Source organism: Chinchilla lanigera, unplaced genomic scaffold, assembly GCF_000276665.1.
Source record: "Chinchilla lanigera isolate Chin_1 unplaced genomic scaffold, ChiLan1.0 scaffold00080, whole genome shotgun sequence".
Lineage (NCBI taxonomy): Eukaryota > Metazoa > Chordata > Mammalia > Rodentia > Chinchillidae > Chinchilla > Chinchilla lanigera.
In genome coordinates, this window is record NW_004955481.1 from 7,005,190 (window position 1) to 7,027,640 (window position 22,451).

The 22,451-nt window shown below is 38.3% G+C and overlaps 1 protein-coding gene across 1 annotated transcript in view; it reads left to right on the forward strand.

The window, feature by feature from the left end:
* The window catches only part of Atad5 (ATPase family, AAA domain containing 5), a 44,986-nt gene that overhangs the window by 19,062 nt on the left and 3,473 nt on the right, over positions 1–22,451 (forward strand). Inside the window, exons 8-19 of the mRNA XM_005402808.2 lie at positions 852–1,006; positions 1,784–1,943; positions 2,648–2,977; positions 4,117–4,213; positions 6,735–6,814; positions 7,309–7,448; positions 7,543–7,693; positions 13,075–13,251; positions 13,929–14,062; positions 14,752–14,845; positions 16,691–16,755; positions 18,608–18,788. Of these exons, the coding sequence (XP_005402865.1) occupies positions 852–1,006; positions 1,784–1,943; positions 2,648–2,977; positions 4,117–4,213; positions 6,735–6,814; positions 7,309–7,448; positions 7,543–7,693; positions 13,075–13,251; positions 13,929–14,062; positions 14,752–14,845; positions 16,691–16,755; positions 18,608–18,788 (1,764 nt within the window). The remainder of the gene's footprint in view (positions 1–851; positions 1,007–1,783; positions 1,944–2,647; positions 2,978–4,116; positions 4,214–6,734; positions 6,815–7,308; positions 7,449–7,542; positions 7,694–13,074; positions 13,252–13,928; positions 14,063–14,751; positions 14,846–16,690; positions 16,756–18,607; positions 18,789–22,451) is intronic.

The window sequence follows — 22,451 nt, forward strand, 5'->3', positions numbered from 1 at the left end:
TTTTTGGTCTTTTTGAGACAGAGTCTTTCTGTGCAATTCAGGCTAGTCTTGAGCTCACTTTGTAGCCCAGGCTGGTCTCAAACTCCCAAGGATCCTCCTGCCTCAGCCTCCCAAGTGCTGGGATTACAGGTGTGTGCCACCAACCCCTGCTATCTTGATTCTTTTGGGCAAATAATCCCTAAACAATTCTAGGTGGTTGAATATTGTAATTATCACCTCTCCTTTATAGATAAAGAAACTAAGGTTGGGCTCTTGCCATATTCACAAGGATAGTAAGTGGCAGAATCTGGATTTGAATACAGGTCTGATTTAAAAGTTTAAAGCAGGATGTTAACTACTTTTTAAATTTTTACCCTGATGCAGGGCGTGGTGGTGCACACCTGTAATCCCAGCACTTGGGAGGCTGAGGCAGGAGGATCATTGGGAGTTTGAGGCCAGCCTGGGCTACAGAGTGAGCTCAAGGCCAGCCTCAACTGCATAGCGAGACCCTGTCTCAAAAAGGCAAAAAAAAATTTTTTTTTTACCCTGAGTATCAAATTGATTTAAAAAGAAATGACAGTTTGCTACTACTTGTTTTTAACATTTGGTAGGGGAAATAGGTAATTTTTCTTAATGGTATTTCTTGGATGTGAGGATTTTGTTTCCTGTGTACTTGTTTGGGTTTGGGGTACTTCTGTGTTAACTGTGTAGTTGTAAGTTTGGGGTGTTATTGTTGTCTAATTTGTTTATGTTTTGTGTGCTGGGAATTGAACACAGGGACTCCTGGGTACTAGGACTTACCAAGTCTTTGTGGTGATATTCAGTGAATGCACAGTGAATAATTAAGATACTTGTTCTGTTTTTTTCTTTAGGGTGTTGGTTGTGGCATTTGAAACCACCCTCTTGTCCTCTCTTAACTAAATTTAAAGAACAGGATACAAAAGTAACAGATATTTCCAAACGGGTTATTGCTCTTGGTGAATTCTCAACTTTGGATTCAAATTTGAACCGTGATTCTGCTGTCATGGCAAGTACAAAAGAGCTCATGTCCTCTAGGGTGTTTCCTTCACTTCTTTTCGAGAAAAAAACTTGGATATTGGCTGTTGTGTCTCGGAGTTCCTTTTGTCCTGGGCTCAGATTTGTGTTCTGTTCTTTGAGACAGGGTCTCACTGTGTAGTTCAGGCCGGCCTTGAACTCGAAGTGATTCTCTCGCCTGAGCCTTCCCAGTGTGAGATTACAGGCACCATGCTCGGTTCTGAGGTTAAATTTTGAAAAATAATTGATGTACATATTTCCTTTCAGTACTTATAGAGCTTTAGAACATTTTTAAAATAGCCAATTTTGAAAATTAATAAGCTACTTTGGGAGAATATTACATTATATAGCATATTCAGATACTTTATTTTTGTTTTGGTTTTTTGAGACAGGGTGTTGCTGTGTAGTTCTGACTCACCTTGAACTCACCATGAACTCAGGACAGTCCTCCTGCCTGTCTCCTTATTGTTGGATTACAGGCATCGCCACCATGCCCAGCTCACATTTAGGTACTTTATAAGTCAGCACTGTAGTCTAATAAATATGTAAAGTTCAATTAGTTGAGAGGGAGAAAAAGAAAAACATGAAATAAGTCTTTTTTTTTAACTAAATCCTTCAAAAGCTATGTAAATGCAGCTTTGTATTTAGTGACTAAAGCTAGTCCTACATAGACGTTGACTTACTACGACAGAAAATGATTGGTAGTATTGTGATTAACATTAGTAAGTGATATGGATCTGTTATTGTGGCATTTTATTCTTCATTGCAGCTTATGAGGACAAGGAATGCTTTTACTAAAGAAGTAAGAAATATTTTGCTGGAGGAAATTGGGTGGTCAAATCCTGGTTTTTCTTTGGGAAAATATTTTCCCTTGCTTCTAAAAAAACAAATCGAATACCAGGTACTTTCTGAGTATCATGGTAAACAAGGTTAGTGATCATTATTATCATTTGTGCTAATATTTCAGTTTCGAAAATATGAAGACTTAGCCCTTGACTCAGAAGTGGTCAAAACCTTGCTTACATTGGGCAAGGACAACTATTTACGCAAAGCACAGCAACTTGTACAATGCAGTGTTGTGTCTGCCAGCTTCCAGAGATACGCATACAAAGATTGCTGTTACTTGTTTACTTATTTTTGCAGTGTAGGGGATCAAACTCAGGTTTCCTCCACCCCTGAGGTATATTCCCTGCTCTTTTTATTTGGAGACAGGGTTTTGCTAAATTGCCTGAGCTAGTGTCAAATTTGTAATCCTCCTGCCTCACCCTTCCCAGAAGCTGAGATTACAGGCATGCTAACTTGCCCATTGAAAGCCAGTTATAATTATGGTAGATTACTAGTCATTCGTTTAAAGAACACTTTAGATGAGATCATTTAATATATGTCTTCATACAGAAGGCTTACTTTCAGCATGTCAGATTTGATTACCTTTTCAGATTAATGTCACAGAACTTTCAAAGAGGCCATGCTAATCTTCTCTGTATCGTTCCAATTTTAGTAAACAATATGGAACGCTTCACAAATTTACGTGTCATCCTTGCGCGAATATTTCGAAGTGATATGAAGATTATTGGGTATTGAAAATTGTTTTTGTTGATTAGTAAGCACATGCATTCTATAATTTCTGAAATAGAAAGTTCACAGCTAGAGCCTGATGTCAGTCAAAAAGACATGAAAAGGAAACGAATGGAAACAGAAACTCAGAAGTCAAAAAGAAAGAAACTAAGTGAATATTCAGTAAATCCAGAAAAGATCAGTGAGAAGCCAGAAGAACTTGACAAAAGCAACAACTCTTCTGGCAAAAAGCTAGATTCTTCCAAAGGTATATTTTCTAAATCATCCCGGAAGAAGCAAACTGCTTTACGTACAACATGCAAAGTGAAAACAGAAGCAGTAGTGCATCATGATATTCTGATAATAAATGATGACAAAGAGCCTGCAGCAGAAACATCTTCCGTTCCTGGTAAGTTGGATTTTCTCCCTCTCATTGTAGAACTTGTGTTTTTTAACCTCTTCCCCCCCACTCTCTTTTTTTGTTGTTTGTTTTTCACTTGAGACAGGGTCTTAATGGGTTGCTCAGGCTGGCCTCGAACTCTAGATGCTCCTCCCTCGGCCTCCTGAGTAGGTGGGACCACAGGCCTATGCCACCGTGCCTGTCCTTCTTTTAATTTATGCATATTGCAACTTTCAAACAGTATATTTGTATGTAAGTGGAAGCTGCAGTGATTTGAGGCTGATAGCTAACCATATGAACAGATAGATATTTCGTCTTTGATTTCTCTGTGCTTCTCTCTAAATACATATGCCTAAAAAATTTATTTTTGTGGTGTTGGGGATCAAACCCATATATGCTACCCATGTGCTGTACCACTGAACTTTACCTCTAGCTCAATACATACGCCGTGTGTGTGTGTGTGTGTGTGTGTGTGTGTGTGTGTGTGGTGTGTGTGTATATATCTGTGTGTGTGTGTGCGCGCGCATACACAACTAGGAAATAAACCTAGGGTCTTCACACTGAGCTGTATCACTAATCTTTTTCACTTTTTATTTTGAGCCAAGGACTTGCCAATCCATAAATTGCCAGGGCTGGACTTTAATTTGCAATCTTTCTGTCTTAGCCTCCCAAGTGTACAGTCATAAACATGTGCTGCCATGGCAAGCTACATATGCTTTCTAAAAAACCTCAGTTTTTCCATTCAGTTTAAATATTTTGCCCAAAGTATTCTGTTGAATTGTTTTAATTCATCCATTTTTATGTAAACTTCATGGCATGTTTTAATATTGTCATTAATTTTTTAAAATTTTATTTATTTTGGGCTTTCTGAGACCTTTTTTTTTTTATCTTTTTGAGACAGGGTTTCACTATGTGGTTCAGGCTGGCCTGGAACTCAACAGTTCTGCCTCAGTCTCCTGAGTGCTGGATTACAAGGCATGTGCCACCACGCCCAGCTTAACCTTAAATTTTAAAATAACCTTTTTGGCATTTTGAAAGCATCATCTTTTCTACAAATAATTATTGTGACATTATAGCAGTTATTTAAATATCTAAGAATATATGCTTATATCAAGGAATAAATAATACCTTTTTTTTTTTTGCTTTAGATTCTGGAACTGAAGATATGCTTTGGACAGAAAAGTACCAACCTCAGAATGCCAGTGAACTCATAGGCAATGAGGCAGCTATAAAGAAGTTACATAGGTTGGTGGCATTTCTAAAGGAATTGAGAAGTAGTTTATGAGTTTGGTTTTACTATTTTATTTAGGCTAAAATTTAGAAATTAAAATTATAAAGTAGTATAGTACATGGGAAAAGGTTTTTGTTTTTTTTTTTGGTACCAGGAATTGCTTTCAGGACATTGTACTTGCCAGGTAGGTGCTGTGTTGCTGAGCTATACCCTGGCCTTGGAAAAGTTTTTTAAAGACAAGAATTTTAAGCAAAAAGTTTCTTTTCTCACATTTCTCCTTCCCAGAATTTACCATAATTGGAAATTTCTTGTTAAATCTTCAAGAAAAAAAATTGTACATATGCAGTAGATCTTTCTTTTCTGACTAATGGGATCATATTAATTCAGGTCCACAGAAAGTTTTGAAAACTGAAAAATTTATTGGCTTCATTATATGAAGTTTGTTATGGTCTTTTTTTTTTTTTTTTTTTCCCTTCTTCTTGGTTTTTATCTGGTACCGGGAATTGAACTCATGACCTTGCACTTGCCAGGCAGGTGCTGTACTGCTGAGCTAAATTCCCAGCCCCATTTGTTATGGTCTTTGTCAATCACATTTAGTAGGCATTTAATTTGCCTTTTTTTTTTTTTTTTTTTTTTTTGGTATCTGGAATCAAACTCATGGCCTCGTGCTTGCCATTCAAGTGCTTGCGCCACTGAGCTATATCCCCGGCCCTAACTTGCCTTTTGAATACCTGAAAAATTGTGAATTTTGCAGCTATAGTATTTGGCCAAAGGATTTCATGTAAGGAATTGCTGACCCATTCTAACAGTCAATATCATGAAGTTAGAACTGGTGCAAGAAACACTCTTCTACCAGGCATGGGGCACATACCTATAATCCTAGCACTCAGTAGGCTGAAACAGGAGGATCGCTGTGAGTTAAAATCCAGCATGGGCTACACATAGTGAATTTAAGCCCATTCTAAACTACATAGTGAACTCTATCTCAAAAACAAACAAACAAATAAACAAACACTATTCTTAGTTGATTTAATCCTTAGAACTGTGAGAGTAAATACTGTTGTTTTGATCTCTTCAATGAAGAAACAGTCCTGGAATGGTTATTTCTCTAAAGTCACATAGGTAGAAAAGTAGGGATTTTGTAGTCTGGTAGTTTCGGTCCAGATTAAAATTTAAAGTTTCCACTTGTATTTAGCATTATATTTTAGATATATTTTATGTCATCACACAGCGTGCCTTAGTTATTTTTAATTGCTGTGTACTGGTTTTTTAAATATGAATTTACTGTAATATATCTTTTTCCCTACTAGGAAGAACTTTTATGTTTTTCCTTACAGAGGCTAATTTAAACAGTGCTGCAAGGCGAGCATGGTGGCACACACCTGTAATCCCACCACTCGGGAGGCTGAGGCAGGAGGATCACTGTGAGTTCAGGGCCAGCCTGGGCTACAGAGTGAGCTCAAGGCCAGCCTGAACTACATAGTAAGACCCTGTCTCAAAAAGACAAAAACAAAAACAAAAAACACCAGTGTTGCAGTAAATGTTCTAGTACATAAGCTCATGTATATTTAGGCAAAAGCTACTTCATTCTTTTTTTTTTTTTTTTTTTTTTTACACATATGCTATAAGTTTATTAGTGGTTCATTCTGACATACACAAATGAAAAAGTAATTCTGGAATTTGCTTTAAAATATTACAGAAAAAAATTGGTTGGGCAGAGATGAAACAAGATTAGTCATCAGTTGATCCTTGCTAAAACTGAATGATAGGTACACAGGAGTTAATTATTCTAATTTCTTTTTTGTGTGTACATTCAAAATTTTTTCACAGTATAAAGTTGGGGAAAAAAAGCACCAAGGACAATAAACAACTAGCCATGCCTAGTGGAAGACAGACTAAAAACTTTGGGAAGTATACATTAGGTTCATGTATCTTTTCATAATGTAATCCTACTCATTGGGACACTGAGACTAAATTTTGTGTAAAGGGCAAACACGTATCCATGAACATGAATATTAAGAATTGCCTTAATAGCAATAATTTCATTATGCTCTTGATGATAACTGTACGTTCAACAGCTATGGAATACCTACATGATTCTGTCTCTAATCAGAAGAATGTAAAGCAACCATATGCAGAAATAATGAAGCTACTTCATTCTTTAAACATTCATGTCCATACAAAAATATTTTAGTATTTAGTTGATTCAGAGGCCCTATGGAGCACATAAAAACCAGCAATATGCCATAATGCCCCCTGCAGTTTTTTTTTTTTTTAAAGAAGGAAAGGTTTATTTGCTCACAATTTGTAGAGGTTTCAGTCCGTAATCGGCTCTTTCCAAGGTAGGGTGGGTTGGCACGGAGGCATCCCAGAGGAGAAACAGTGCATGGTGGCAGAAGACAGCAAAAGCAGCAACCGAGAGAGACAGGCAGAGAGAGACAGATAGAGTGACGGCAGCAGTCGTTTTAACGTAAGGTTTAATGCGTATCTCTATTCTTGAATTATTGTGTCACTAATGTGCATTTTTTATGACAGCTGGTTAAAAGACTGGAAGAGAAGAGCTGAACTGGAAGAAAGACAGAATTTGAAGGGAAAAAGAGATGAAAAACAGGAAGGTATTTTGAGTCATTTCTTTTCATTTCACCAAATGCTTCTAGAGTTACGTTAGCTTTTCTTTGTTTTTCTTTTTTTTTTTTTTTGAGAAAGGGTCTTGATATGCAGTTCAGGTTGGCCTTAACTTTGCTGTATAGCCCACTCTGGCCTTGAACTCGCAGTGATCCTCCTGCCTCAGCCTTCTGAGTGGTGGAATTACATGTGTGCACCACACCCAGCTTGTTTCATTTTTTAGAGGGAGTCTTAAACACAAGCTCTCCTGTGTCAGCCTTCAAGGGCTGGATTTTGTGGGCATGTGCCATTACGCCTGGCTTAGATTAGCTAAAACTTTTTATGAAATTTCAGAGTTAGTGTTTTGTATTTGACTTATGCTTATATAAACTCATTTTTCAGCATTTATTGGCAAGAAATTTGATGGACTTGATAAATGGTTTTCATGAGATAGAATTGTTTCCTAAGCTTTAATTACTTTATATGCATTTGGGTACTTTTTCAGATTTTTCTGATAGCGTAGACTTTCAAGGCAGCTCAGACGAAGAAGAGATCCGTCTTTGCAACACTGTTCTTATAACGGGGCCAACAGGAGTGGGTAAAACTGCCACAGTGTATGCTTGTGCTCAGGAGCTGGGATTCAAGGTGAGTAACAGGTACAGCGGGAGATGTGGATGTAATAATTACCGTTATCAGAAAACATAAATTGTGCTGCCTTTTTCCTCACGTCTTCTTGTAGATATTTGAAGTGAATGCTTCCTCCCAGCGCAGTGGTCGACAAATTCTGTCTCAACTCAGAGAGGCTACTCAGTCCCATCAAGTAGACAAACAAGGTGTAAATGCACAGAAGCCCTGTATTTTTAGTAACTACAGCATAGGCAAGTCACCAAGTAAGTAATAAAATACGAGAAATAGTTATAATTGCCAACATTCTCCTACTCGTTTGTAATGCCTTCCTGCACGCAGACGTGCCTGCTCGCTTGCTTGTTTTTCTTTTCACAGTAACTGCATTAACTCAAGGCCTTCCACTGAGCTATATTCCCAGTGTTTTTAATTTTTTATTTTGAGATAGGGTCTCACTAAGTTGACCAATCTGGCCTCAAAATTGAGATCTTTCTGCCCCATCCTACCAAGTAGTTTTCCTAGAGTATTAAAATAACCTGAAGATCATTTTACCTCAAGTATACTTCAGTATGTATTTCTAACCAGGCAGGGTTTTTCAAAAAGCATAATTACAAAGAATCAAGATATATCACAGATAGGTACAAATTCCCTATGACGTTATCATTATGTGTATCTAAAATATACCGATAAAATTAATTGAAAAAATAATTGCAGTGGCATAATCAGACCTAACAAAATTAAGTATATTGCTGTCTAATACACTGTCTTATTTCAGTTTTCTGTTGTTTCACCTGGTTTATTCAAATCAGGATCCAAATAAGACCATATCTTAGCTATGGTTAATGTTTCTTAAACTTTTTTTTGTTTGTGTGTTTGTTTTGAGACAGGGTCTTGCTGTGTAGTTCAGGCTGGACTTGGACTCACTATGTATCCCAGACTGGCCGGGAACTTGTGATCCTCCTGCCTTAGCTTCCGAAGTTCTGGCATGCTCCACCATGCCCAGCTCTTTTAAACTTTCAATCTTGCCAATAATTCCGTTACCCTTGGTAGTCATGTCATTTATTTGTTGAAGAACCTGAGTTATTTGTTATGGAACTTCTCACATTCTGAATTTGGTGGATGATCGTATCCTGAAGATAACAGTTGACATATTCCTCTTCCCTGTATTTCTTATAAACTGGTAGTTAAATCTGTGAGACTGAGTAGATTCAGGTTCTCCTTTTGTGGCAGGCATATATGAATCAGCTTGTGCTTCCTGTGACATCAGCAGTCACTTCCCACTTATAGTGATACTAAGATTGGTCAGTGGCATTGGTGTTGAACTTCTATCCTTTTGTCTCAGCCTCCTAAGTAGCAGGGAATAAGGTGTGTACCACATGCCTGGCTCGTGTGTTTAATGTTGTTGTATATGGTATTTTTCAGTTTCTTATTTTTAGTATCTAGATTAAAAAGTTGATTATAGCCCACAACTGTTATCCCAGTACTTTGGGTAGCTGAAGTAGGAGGATCAAAAGTCCAAGCCCATGCTGGGTGTGGTGGCACATGCTTGTAATCCCAGCATTTGGCACATTTTAAAAGGGGCAGGGGATGTAGCTCTGTGTTAAAGCCCTAGGTTCAATCCCCAGCACCACCACCAAAAAAAGATGGGTTAATGAGTTCAAATATTTTCATTCTGACTCATTAATTATAAAATCCCATACCCCTACTACGCTCTTATAATGGTGCTTCGCAGCTCTTAGAGATCTTTGTTGAGTGCTTACTTTGGCAGCACACATACTAAAGAAAGAGATCTTTGTTTAGTAGGTTCATTGTGGGAAATTTAAAATGAAGATTTAAAAACATAAATTATTTTCTTACATCCCTCAGCTTTTTTGCCTTTATTATTTAGAATTCTGAGAAGTACTGTTCTCATCAGCTACTTTGAAATAGTTTGTAGGTATGAGGAATGTTTCATTGATTCCTTTAATTTTTACTTCTAGAATCATGGTGTCATAGTAACCTCCAGAACTGACCAGTGAGTTTTGGTTTTTGTGTGTGTGGTGCTAAGGATTGAATCAGGGCTTAAAGCACACTAGGCAAGGATTCTACCACCAAGTTACATCTTAGCTCTTTTTCAATTTTATTTTGAGATGAGGTTTCATTAACATGTGCAAGCCAGCCTCCAGCTTGATATCCTCTTCCTCCTTTATAAGTTTTCATATTTCTTGAAATAGTCTTTCTGTCCTGTCTCCTTTGTGTGTTTTTGTTTTTTATTTTTTTACCCTTTCTTTTTTTTTTGGTTTTGTTTTTTTTCCGGTACCGGGAATTGAACTCACGACCTCTCACTTGCCAGGCAGGCACTGTGCCACTGAGCTAAATCCCCAGCCCCTTGTTTTTTATTTTTTTAGACAGGGTTAGTGTTTTGATCTTCTGTTGTATTTCAGTTTGAATAATTATTACTATTAAAATATTTTTTGTGAGGGCCAGGGTGGCTCACACCTGTAATCCCAGCAGTTGGGAGGCTGAGGCAGGAGGATCATTGCAAGTTCGAGGCCAGCCTCGGTTACAAAGTGAGCTCAAGGCCAGCTTGAACTGCATAGCGAGACCCTATCTCAAAAAGACCAAAAAAAAAAAATTTCTGTGTTTCTCTTTATCATGTGCTCAGTCTTTCCTCTACATTTTTGGACATGTGGAGTATTTTATAATAACATACATTCATTCATTCATTTATTCATTATTTATTTGGAGACAGGGTCTCACTGTGCAGTTCAGTGTGGCCTTGAACTCATTATGTAGCCCAGGCTGACCTTGAACTCATGGCTATCCTCCTGCCTCAAGATCCCCAAGTGCAATGATTACAAGTATGTGCCACCACACCTGGCTATCTGTAACATTTCTGAGATGGCTTTTCAATTCATTAGTTTCTCTCTCTGGATTATATTTTTCTGCTTTGGATGCCTTATGTTTTTCTGCTTTGGATGTCAGACTTTGTATAATTTACCTCATTTGGTGGTAGCCGTTTCTGAGTCCTGTAACTATTCTTGAATTTCCAGAATATAGTTCAGTTACTTGGAAATAATTGTTCTTCGAGGTCTTTTAAGATGTATTGGGCAAGACAATAGCATTTAGACTAATTCTGAACTACTTGGGCAAAACCTTTCTGAGTCCCCTGGCCTGTGTGTTGATTATGATACTTTTCACTCTGGTGGGAAGGGGAACTTATCCCTAGGTCTCTGTGAGCCCAGAAATTGTTTCTTCTAGAACTTCACTGATGGCCAGGTGTGATGGCACACACCTATAATCCCAGCACTCTGGAGGCTGAGGCAGGAGGATCGCTGTGAGTTTGAGGCCAGCCTGGGCTACAAAGTGAGTTCAGTGCCAGCCTGAACTGCATAGTGAGACCCTGTCTCAAAAAAGAAACCAAATAAAACTTCACTGATGAGGGCTCAAAGACTTGAGAGGATTTTGCAGGTTTCTAGCGCTGTCTTGACATAGCTGTCTCATCTCGTATATTCCATCCTGTGATTTCTGTCTGCCTTTGTTTCCCCACATACCTCGTTCAATCTCCTTGACTCAGGAAAACCTGAGCCAGGTATTTCCTCATCACTTGGCAATTCATGCAAAGCTATAAGCCAGCAGGAAAGCCTAGTGTTTACCTTGTCTGTTTCTTGGATTCTGGGGATCACTCTCCTTTGTTAGATGATGGTCAAAGTCTTGAAAAATATTTTCATATGTTTACTTTCCTTTTTATTGTTACTTTAGATGGTAGGGTAAATACAGTGCCAGTTACTGTATGTTGGAAGAATCTTTTTTTTTTGGTCTTTTTGAGACAGGGTCTTGCTATTCATTCAGGCTGACCTTGAGCTCACTTTGTAGCTCAGGCTGGTCTCAAACTTGTAACATGTTGGAAGAATCTTACCTCTTTTCTTTCTTTCTTTCTCTCTCTTTTTTTTTTTTTTTTGGTGTTTTTGGAATAGGGTCTCGTATGCAGTTCAGGCTGGCCTTGAGCTCACTTTGTAGCCCAGGCTGGCCTCGAACTCACAGCGATCCTCCTTCACTAGCCTCCCAAGTGTTGGGATTACAGGGGTGTGCCACCACACCCAGCTCTCTTTTTCTTTTAGTCCTCATATATTTTCGTCTTTGGCTAGCAGGGAACTATTTTAATTGGTCTTTATCCTTTTGACCTAGTTGTACTAATCTGATATTTAGAGTTATCTATTTCTCTAAAGGGATGATTCTTTCTATGGAAAGTTTAAAAAAAAAAAAATTAATAAAATTATGTCTGGGGGCACCAGGGATATAGCTCAGTGGCACAAGCACCTGCCTAGCAAGTGCAAGGTCCAGAGTTCGAGTCCCAGTACCCGCCCAAAAAATTTGTTTATGGCCGGGAGTCGTGGCACATACCTGTAATCCCAGCACTCAAGAGGCCGAGGCAAGAGGATCGTTGCAAGTTTGAGAAGCAGCCTGGGCTACAAAGTGAGCTCAAGGCCTGCCTGAACTGCATAGCGAGACCCTGTCTCAAAAAGACCAAAAAAAAAAAAAAAAAAAAAAAAAATTATGTTTGGGGATATAGCTCAGCAGCATAGTGCCTGGCAGGCAAGCCTGAGGTCCTGAGTTTGATTTCTGGTACCAAATAAAATAAAATTTAAAATCTGACCATTTAAAAAGTTGGCATGTAGGGGCTGGGGATTTAGCTCAGCGGCAAAAGCGCCTGCCTGGCAAGCGCAAGGTCGTGAGTTCAGTTCCTGGTACCAGAGAAAAACCAAAAAAAAAAAAAAAAGTTGGCATGTATTTCAAAACAGACATCTTTGGACTGATGTAATCTATGATCAAGCAATCCTTGGTCTGTCAAAATAAGAACAAACTAGTGTTTCTTACAAATAGATGTCTATTTGATGTAAAGAAAAAATCTTCACTTTAAGATTTTGAATCTCTTACTTAGGGTTTTGAAATTTTTTTTAGTCAAATGTTGATGTCTGTAACTTCCAAAATTTTTAGTAAGTTTCTTTTATTCAGTAAGTAATATGTAAAGGATATGATAAAAGTCTATGGCTTTTGAGAAAAAGGGAGAGAAAAGAATAAGACATATCAGGAAACTATATATAAGATGATAAGTGAGGAGGATCTTGCTTTTGGTGCATATGGTAATTAGGACATGTAAGGACTAAATCAAGGTACTTAGAATAGGAAAAAGGAATGGGCTCTGGAATAAGTGCCTGGAGACTTCTGAAAAGTAGAGTCCAACCACATGTTTACCTTTGTACCCACCCTGCAAAGCATCTTTAGAAATGCGTGCTGTTTTGTCGTGACAGTTTACTGTAGGGTTCAGTTGAAGGTGGATGATAATGTCCTGTAATGTGCTCAGCGCCTACTGACGTCATTTTTCCTCCAGCCTCTCCTGACTTCGGTGGGAGGGTTGTGAACAATATTTGATCAAAATGTCTGTTTCTTTGGTAAATGGCCGACCTCTTCTTCTGTACAGCTGGTATAAATACGTACAATACTATTTGAGTGTACAGATTTTTTAATGTAAGAATGAAAGAAAATTTCTGGATCTTTAATTTTACCTGGTAGTAGAAATACAGAATGTAGATAACACTGTCTTCCCATCTGTGTAATTTTTAGATTGTTTATTCTTAAATTCTTAAATGCAGTTTGTTTTTTGTAGGAAAATTAAACTCCCCTAAGAAAGTTGTTACATCCCCACGGAAACTTCCTCCATCATCACCAAAAAGTAGCGGGCAGAAGAGAGCACTTCCCCCTAAAACACTGGCAAATTACTTTAAAGTATCTTCTAAACCCAAAAATAATGAGGAAATGGAAGCACTTTTCAGAAACGATAAAGGTAAAACATTAAATCGAGAAAATAAATTTGGCCTTTTAAAATATTCATAACCTTTATACATAAAAGTATGAACATTTTTCATGAGTTTTTTTTGGAACAGGATCTTGGATCTTACTATGTAGCCCAGTCTGGCCTCAGATTTGTGGTGGTCCTCTTGCCTCAGCTTCCCAACTGCTGGGATTATAGGCATGCTAAATTCTAATTGTTTTTCATTTTATTTATTTATTTATTTTATTTTTTGAGAACAGGCCCAGCCAAGTTCTTATTGTTTTTCATTTTATTTATTTATTTATTTTATTTTTTGAGAACAGGCCCAGCCAAGTTCTTATTGTTTTTCATTTTATTTATTTATTTATTTTATTTTTTGGTCTTTTTGAGTCTCATAGTGCCGTTCAGGCTGGCCTTGAGCTTACATTGTTGCCTAGGCTGGTCTTGAACTCGCAGTGATCCTCCTGCTTCAGCCTCCCAAGTGCTGGGATTACAGTTGTGCGCCACCATGCCTGGCATCCTATTGCTTTTTGTTAAATCTCAGTTCCACTGAAGTCTTACATACAGGAGTTTTAATGTTCTGTTTCAGTTTCAATAAGGGATTTCATTTTGAGCTTGTTCTGTGCAAATATCCAATGTTTTGTTAAAAGTTGACTTTTACCTAGATTTTTAATATTCTGTTTATCAAGGAATCAAACATTCTTTGGAACAGAAGCAAATTGCTCAGACTAAATGTACAAGTGCAGTGAACTCAAATGCCAAAGAGTTTGGACCTGAAGAACCCAACAGGAGAAGTGCAACATCTCTCATTCTTTTTGAGGAGGTAGGCTTAGAGTACACTTGCATAGTGTCTCCTAATTTACTATATGTTTTTAAATAAAGAATTATAAAATAACTAAGAAAGCCAGTAACACTTACATATTCATTTGAAATTAAGGCAAATAAAACTGCTAACTCTAGGAGAATTTTTTAGGAAGATGATTAATGCAATTAAGGTTACTAATTGTGTTTTAATGGTTATAGAAATTATTTTGAGTTACACCTATCTAGTTTTAGGTAGCAATCGCTTCTTGGCCTTTTGGCTAGGATCAAGTGAGGTATCTGTTCTTACCAGTTTAGTTATAGGTGGCTGCGATTTTTTTCATTTAGTACTTAATATTGATAATGTTAAACATTTTTTTGTTGTTGTTGTTGTTGTCTTTTTTGAGACAGGGTCTCGATGTGCAGCTCAGGCTGGCCTTGAGCTCACTTTGTAGCCCAGGCTAGTCTCGAACTTGCAATGATCCTCCTGCCTCAGCCTCCTGAGTGCTGGGATTACAGGCGTGCGCCACCACGCCTGGCTTAAACATTCTTTTATGGTATAAGATAGGCTTTCAGTGTGGGCTGTACTCACATTTTTCAAAAATTAATAAATTTTGTCTGACCCATAGTATGTCTACATATAGTTAACATAGAAACATATCCAATAAGTCTGTTACTCATTACATTAATATTGTGATAAATGGTTTGTAGGTTGATGTCATTTTTGATGAAGATGCTGGGTTTTTGAATGCAGTCAAGACATTTATGGCAACAACTAAACGACCTGTAATCCTTACTACAAGTGGTAGGTAACAATAATGTTAGTATAATTAATTACTTTTGGCAAAAATGTTTTGGAAAAGCTTTTAATTTTAGTTAGAACAGTTTCTTTAAAAGTCAGTTCTCAGGCTGATACAGTGGGCACTCGTGCCGTTCCAGGTACTTGGGGTGCTGAGTCTCGGGAGCACTGCTGGAGTCTGAGTTTGGCAGCGTGGCAGTACCTCCTCTCAGAGGGTGTGGTGGCCTGCGCCTGTCATCCCAGCGCTCAGGAGATGGAGGCAGGAGGGGCTGGGAGTCAAGGCCAGCCCGGGCTATTTAGCAAGACCTCGACTCAGAAACCAAAACAAAAGAAAATTTGTCTAGAACTCAAAACAGACACACACATTCTCACACAAAAGCGCTATTTTCTCAGTAGTAGAGCGCTTGCCTAGCATGTGTGAGGCCGTGGGTTCAATTCCCAGCACCACGAAAACCAAGTTGATAGATTACATCTTTTTTCTAAAATGAGGAAATTCCTCGATCTTTAAACTGAGAATTATTCAAACTTGAAATTGATTTGTAGCCCTTTGTGGTTATAAAATTCATATATGACTTCACAAATTGCAATGACTTTTTAAAAATGGGTACGACTTTGGGTCACCCTGTTGAGTATTATGTGTTTAGGCAGCAGAAACACCTAGAACACAGAGTGCAGGAACCGAAGTAGGGGATGCAGCACTTTCCTCCCTTGCCTCTGTGTCGCCTGTACTTACACGGCCAGATCACCAGACCTCACTGACTAGTTGAGATTTTTTTTCTCTATTATAGATTGAATTTAAGGGAGCTCTACCACTGAGGTGTGTGCCCAGCCTTTTTTATTTTGAGACAACGTCTTTCTGAGTTGCCGAGACTGGCCTTGAATTTGTGATCCTCCTGCCTCATCTTCCCAGAAAGCTGGGATTAGAGGGTTGCCCAGCTCTAGCCAAGCTTTGTTATAGAACTCAATCTTTCTGCAGTTCCTTAATAATGAATTTAGCCCCTCCTTAGCCCTTGATATGGATTACTGTGTATTTCAGCTAAAGTAAGCCATCACCAGCCCGACAGAATCTATTTATTTACCTTCTCAGGAATTAGCATTGGAGGTTTAAACTCATATAATTTATTTTTTAAAAATTTATAAGTATTATGATATTACTTCCTAATACCTTTCATTGCAGTTATTCAGGAGGTAGCTCTGCTCATGTGTTTGTGTTAGATTTCACTTATAGATTAATGTCCCATATTACAGTGGTTGTACTCTAAAAGCCTTTATAAAATCTTACTAATCATAAATTAAGTGGTGGTTTAATTAAGAGATCATAGTCACTTTAGGTCAGCGTGAACGCTGGTGTTCTCTAAGGCTTTGTAATTGTAGTGGTCCTCTGGCATGGTATTGTACAGTCACCCTCCCTTAGTTACGACCCCAGGTAGATGCCTGAAACCTCAGATAGCACTGAACCCTAAATGTATTGTTTTTCGTGGAAAAAAGGATGATCAATCAATTTTCATTTGAAAATTGATTGACTGCAGGTAACGGAAACTGCAGAAGGCGAAAGCACAGGTAAAGGGAAACTACTGCACTTTCATAACTGATGAGCCACATGTTTTTTTTTTTTTTTCTTTTTTTTTGTCTTTTTGAGGCAGGGCCTCCCTATGCAGTTCAGGCTGGCCTTGAGCTCACTTTGTAGCCCAGGCTGGTCTCGAACTCAGGACGATCCTCCTGCCTCAGCCTCCTAACTGCTGGGATTACAGGCGTGCGCCACCACGCCCAGCGAGCTCCGTTTTAACAGAAAAGGATTACTACATTTAGTGCTCTTAATAGTTTTTTTAAAATGTCTCTTTTTTTCTGTAGATCCAACATTTAGTTTAATGTTTGATGGCAGCTTTGAAGAAATCAGTTTCAGTACTCCTTCTCTGGTAAGTTTTGAATTTTGATAAATTACATATCACAATTATGTAAAAATGTGATTTTTTTATTGAATTTACTTATGATATTTTAAAATATGTTTGCTAAGGGATGTGTTAAAACTTTTGAGTTTTAGGAAACTTTTTATTTTTTCTTTTGCTTTAATAAAATTTTTTCAGATATTGAAATTCTTTCTAGATTCCAATGTTTATTTGTTGTTATCCTAGTAACAGTACTTTATTACGATACATTTTAAATACAATTAAAACTTGCATTTATCTTACTCTGCTACTTAAGGTTAACGTGTGTAAAAGCCCAGTGTAATCCCAACACAGATCAAAATACACATTTCTGTCACCTCCAAGAGTTCCTGTGGGCCCTTGTAGCCAGCCTTTTTAAAAGTCATTATTATTGCCTTTTGTGCTCACTCACTTTTTCACTTTTTTTGAGACAGGTCTTGCTATGTAGTCCAGGCTGACCTCAAACTCACAGTTATTCTCCTGAGTGCTGGCGTGCGCCATAACACTTGGGGTTTTTTTGTTTTTTTTGAGACAAGATTTTGCTATATAGTTCAGGCTGGCTTCAAACTCACAATTCTGCCTCAAACTCCTGAGCGCTGAGATTATAGGTCCACCATATCTGGCCTGCACTCACTAATACAATTTTCTTATTCTAGTTTTATAAATGGCCCTTTATTTTTTATTTTTTAAAATTTTTTTAAATTTAATTTTGTGTGTGTGTATGTGTGTCAGGGTCTCACTATGCAGTTCAGACTGCAAAGAAGGTATCCCCTTTGTGGTCTCGAACTTGTGGTGGTCCTCCTGCCTCAGCTTCCTAAGTGCAGGGATTATAGACATGCACCACCCAGGCCCGGCCAAGTTCCTATTTTATTTATTTATTTTATTTTTTGGTCTTTTTGAGACAGAGTCTCGCTATACAGTTCAGGCGGTCCTTGAGCTCACATTGTAGCCCAGGCTGGCCTTGAACTTGCAATGATCCTCCTGCCTCAGCCTCCCGAGAGCTGGGATTACAGGCATGTGCCATCACACCCAGCTAGTTTTTATTTTTTATTGGTACTGGCAATCGAACTCAGGACCTTGTACTTGCCAGGCAGGTGCTTGTGCTGCTGAGCTATATCCCCAGCCCATTCTAATTCTGTTTTTAGAAAGTTACATATTTTTCAATACCATTATAATAGTATTCATATTTTTGATACCTATAAAATATTGTCAAGTGATATAATTACTTAATGTTAAGGTCTTTTTCCAGGCTTATAAAACTGCCACCAGTGTTCAGATTGGGGAATCTCTTATAAAAGTGTCATTGTTGTCCTGAACTGTACATAAAATTTTTTTTTTGAGACAGGGTCTTATAATTCTGGCTGGTCTTGAACTGACTATGTAGCTCATAGACTGGCTTTGAATCCATAGCAATCGTCCTGCCTCAGCCTCCTGAGTGCTAGGATTATAGGCATGCGCCAACTGTGCCTGGTTCATACATAATAAATTTTTTAAAATGGATATATAAATATCTTAAATTTGCTAGTAGATTCTCATATGTAGAGATATATCTATATCTATATATATCTATATTTTGTTTTGTTTTGTTTTTTGAGACAGGGTTTCACTGTGTAGTTCAGGCTGCCTTAAACTCACTATGTAGCCCCAGACTGGCCTCAGGCTCACAGTCCCTTATAATTTTTCAGAGCAATTTTATCTCAGAGAGCTTTAAAATAGTGTGAATTTTAACAAAATTTGTCTCACTTCTAGATATTGTTCAGAATTATTTTTACTGTAACTTTATGAACTTTGCAACTGATCACGTTTCTCTTTCTCTCTCTCTCTCTCTCTCTGTCTCTCTCAGCTAAATGTTGCCACCTACTTACAAATGATCTGCTTAACTGAAAATTTCAGAACTGATATAAGAGACTTTGTGACCTTATTAACTGCAAATGCTTGTGATATCAGAAGAAGTATCCTTTACTTACAATTTTGGGTTAAAAGTGGAGGTGGATTTTTGGAAGAAAGGCCACTATCTCATTCTGGTAAGTTGATCTATTTTTAAAGAAATTTTTTTTTTTTTTTGAGACAGGGTTTCACTATGAAGTTCAAACTGGTCTTGAGCTCACTTTGTAGCCCAGGCTGGTTTCAAACTTGCAACAGTCCCCCTGCCTCAGCCTCCCAAGTGCTGGGATTACAGGTGTGCGCCACCATGCCCAGCTGAAATTTCTATTACAGGACCTTATTTTTAAATGTATGTTGCACTATAGTGAACTATTTTTTTGTTTTGTTTTGTTTTGTTTTTTTGGTTTTTAAGACGGGGTCTCACTGTAGTTCAGGCTGGTCTTGAACTCACTATGTAACCCAGGCTGGCCTCAAACTCATGGATATCCTCCTACCTCAGCCTCCCGAGTGATGGGATTATAGGTGTGCAGCACCATGCCTGGCTATACTAAACTATTTGAAAGACTAATTTTTTAGCATTTGAGTATCATTCTAATCCTCAAAGTACATATACATATGTTAACCTAGTTACTTTTCTTGTTGCTAAGACAAAATACCTGACACCCAAAGTTAATGGAAGAAAGGTTTATTGTAGGTCATAGTTTGTAGACGTTTCAGTTCATAGGGTTCCAAGGCAGGATGGCATCACAGAGGAGAAACAGTGTATGGCAGGCAGAAGGCAGTACAGTAGCAAAGAAGGAGTAAGTGACAAGCAGCAACAACAGTGGCCCTGTTTCTGTCTTATATTGTATTCAGGCTACCCACTGTTAGGGCAGGTAGCACCACACCCAGGATGGGGCACCCTTAATCCTAGCATCACACTATGAATTAATCCCAGCATCATATACTCCAGATCCAGCCACCTCTGAAAAGCTCCACCTGTAACCACATACGGCTTTGGGTTGCATCTAGATACAACCTATAACATATTTCAGCTTTGCTCATGGCAATTTTTGTAAATCGTTAGTATGAATAGAATAAAACTGACTCTGGAAACAGGCCTTTCTCTGCCTGTGCTGTTCTTCATTGTGTAACCTCCCAAACTCAGTTTACCTGTTTGTTCCTGTTTCTTTGCCTCAAAAATGAGGGGGCTAAGCTAGATAAATCTGTAAATTACTTTTTATTGTATAGTTACTCTATTAAGATTAAAGTGGCTGGAGATATAGTTCAGCAATTGAGTGCTTGCCTGGCTCTGGGTTAGATCCCCAGTGTGAGAGAAAGGAATTCCTCCCCACATATTCAGCTGTTAAAATTTCTAAATTGTCACTTATGCATTTATACACATACAGTTTTTTTTGGTTTGTTTTTTGGGGTTTTTTTTTGTTTCTTTGTTTTGAGACAGGATTGCGCTGTGTGGTTTAGGCTGTCCCTGAACTCACTATGTAGCCAGGCTGGCCTCGAACCTGCGGCAATCCTCCTGACTCAGCCTCCTGAGTGCTGGTATTACAGGCATGCACCACTACACCCAGCATAGTTTCTTATAAAAGAAATACAACTATAATATTATCAGCTTCCTTTTTTCACTTATTATAAACTGTTGGTGATCTTAACATTAGTATATAGATAGATAATATCTATATCTATCTATGTTTTTTTTTTGTTTTTTTTTTTTGAGACGGGTCTCACTGTGTAGTACAGACTGGCCTTGAACTGACTTATGTAGCCAAACCTGGCCTCAAATTTGCCAGTCTTCCTTCCTTAGTCTCCCAAGTGCTGGGATTACAGGTGTGCACCACCAAACCCAGTGCTATATCTTTTTATGTGAACTATGCAGTAAACTTAGCTTGTCATTCTATTTTTTCTAAGACTTTTATTTCACATATGCTTTTAGTTCTTACTGCTCTTTGACTATCACTGTGACCTAATCATGACACACTCCTGAGTAGTTTCTTCATGCCAGGTCCTATGAGTAAGCCATATTCCTTCTTTGAAAGAAGTTGCTAGTTTATGCTTTGCATGCTTACTCCATAGTCAGAGTTCTGGGGCCAGGGATATAGCTCAGTGGCACAAGCACCTGCCTGGCAAGTGCAAGGTCCCAAGTTTGATTTCCAGTACCAAAAAAAAAAAAATATGCCTTAAACATAGAGAAATACACACATACTTAAAGAAAATCAAGGTGACATGCCTTCTCACATTGCTAGCAGGTGTCAGTCTTATAAATAAAATCAAGATGAAGTTCTGTAATATTAACCCTCTGTCATTTTTCCCTTTAACTTGAGAGCTTGTTTGGAGGTTCTAGCAGGGGATCCCGGTTACTCATATACCTTTGACAGAGGAAACGCCCTCCTCTGTCGGGGTGGTTGTCCTTTTCAGCCAAGCAGGCAGCTTTGAGAGGACACACACGGAGTGGTGAGGTAGGAAGGGGACATTGCCTAGCCAGCCAGATCAGCCGACTCAACCCTCGCAGTCCATGGGGCGACAGATGTCGCAGCCAGATTGCCCTCACATCCTTTTTCCTTTAACTTGTTCAAAATTTCAACATATTTTTAAGTAGACATGCCCACTTTCTTTTTTTTTTTTGAGGCAGGGTCTCGCTATGCAGTTCAGGCTGGCCTTGAGCTCACTTTGTAGTCCAGGCTGGCCTCGAACTCGTAACAATCCTCCTGCCTCAGCCTCCCGAGTGCTGGGCTTACAGGTGTGTGCCACTGTGCCGGGCTATGCCTATATATTTAATTCAGTGTAAGTATCACCAGTTTGAGGTAAATATGATAAATAAGACGTGGAAGATACTCTGGTGTAAAAACCAAATAAGTGAAGTTAAACTATTGCCATACCACTGGTTATAAATTTTCATACGAATTTTATTTATGTATTTAGGAAGGGAGGTTTATTTTGGCTACATATCGACTGATTAATTGATTGCTGTGCTGGGGTTTAAACTCAGGGCCTGGCACACGCTAGGACTGGGCTACATCCTCAGTCCCCATGAAAACAGAAACTAAGTATCACATAGCTTCTCTTTTTGAAGAGTTTATGTACATTTCATTCCTGCCTTTTTAAAGAAACACGGATTCAGGCTCATAGGAAATTCAAGTAATAATCATATGTACATATATATTCTTCCATTTGTTAAGGTAGTTCCTGCTGTACTTTTTTCTAGGCATATAAATTATACCCACATGTGTAGTTAGCAAAAGTTTTATATCTTTTTTTGTGTGTATAGTGCTGGGGATCAAACCAGGGCTTTGTGCATGCCAGGCAAGTGCTCTGCCACTTTAGCTACATCCCCAGCCTCTTAGTCAGTTTTTAACTCAGCAATTTATTGTCAGCGTGTATTGTTTCACCTTATTCTTTGTCACAGCTGCATATTATTCCATAGAAATACCATAATTTCATCAATCACTACTTTTTCATAGGGATTTAAATTACCTTCAGTTTAAATTATCTTCAGTTTATCATTATAGTAATGTGCAGTGGCTAGATGGGTGGTATACAACTGTAATTCTAGCACTTAGGAGACTGAGGCAGAAGGATCCCCAAGAGTTCAAGGCTAGCCTAGGCTACATAGAAAAACCCTATCTCATTAAACAAAACAAAACAAATGCAATGAATATTCATATATCCTTGGGCATATCTGTGAGCAATTCGGATGCAATCTAGAAGCGTGATTGCTGAGCTGAAGGCTGCATACACTTTGCATTTTGACAGGTGTTGCCACATTGCTCTCTGAAAATAACAGTACCAATTTATGCTCCCACAAATAG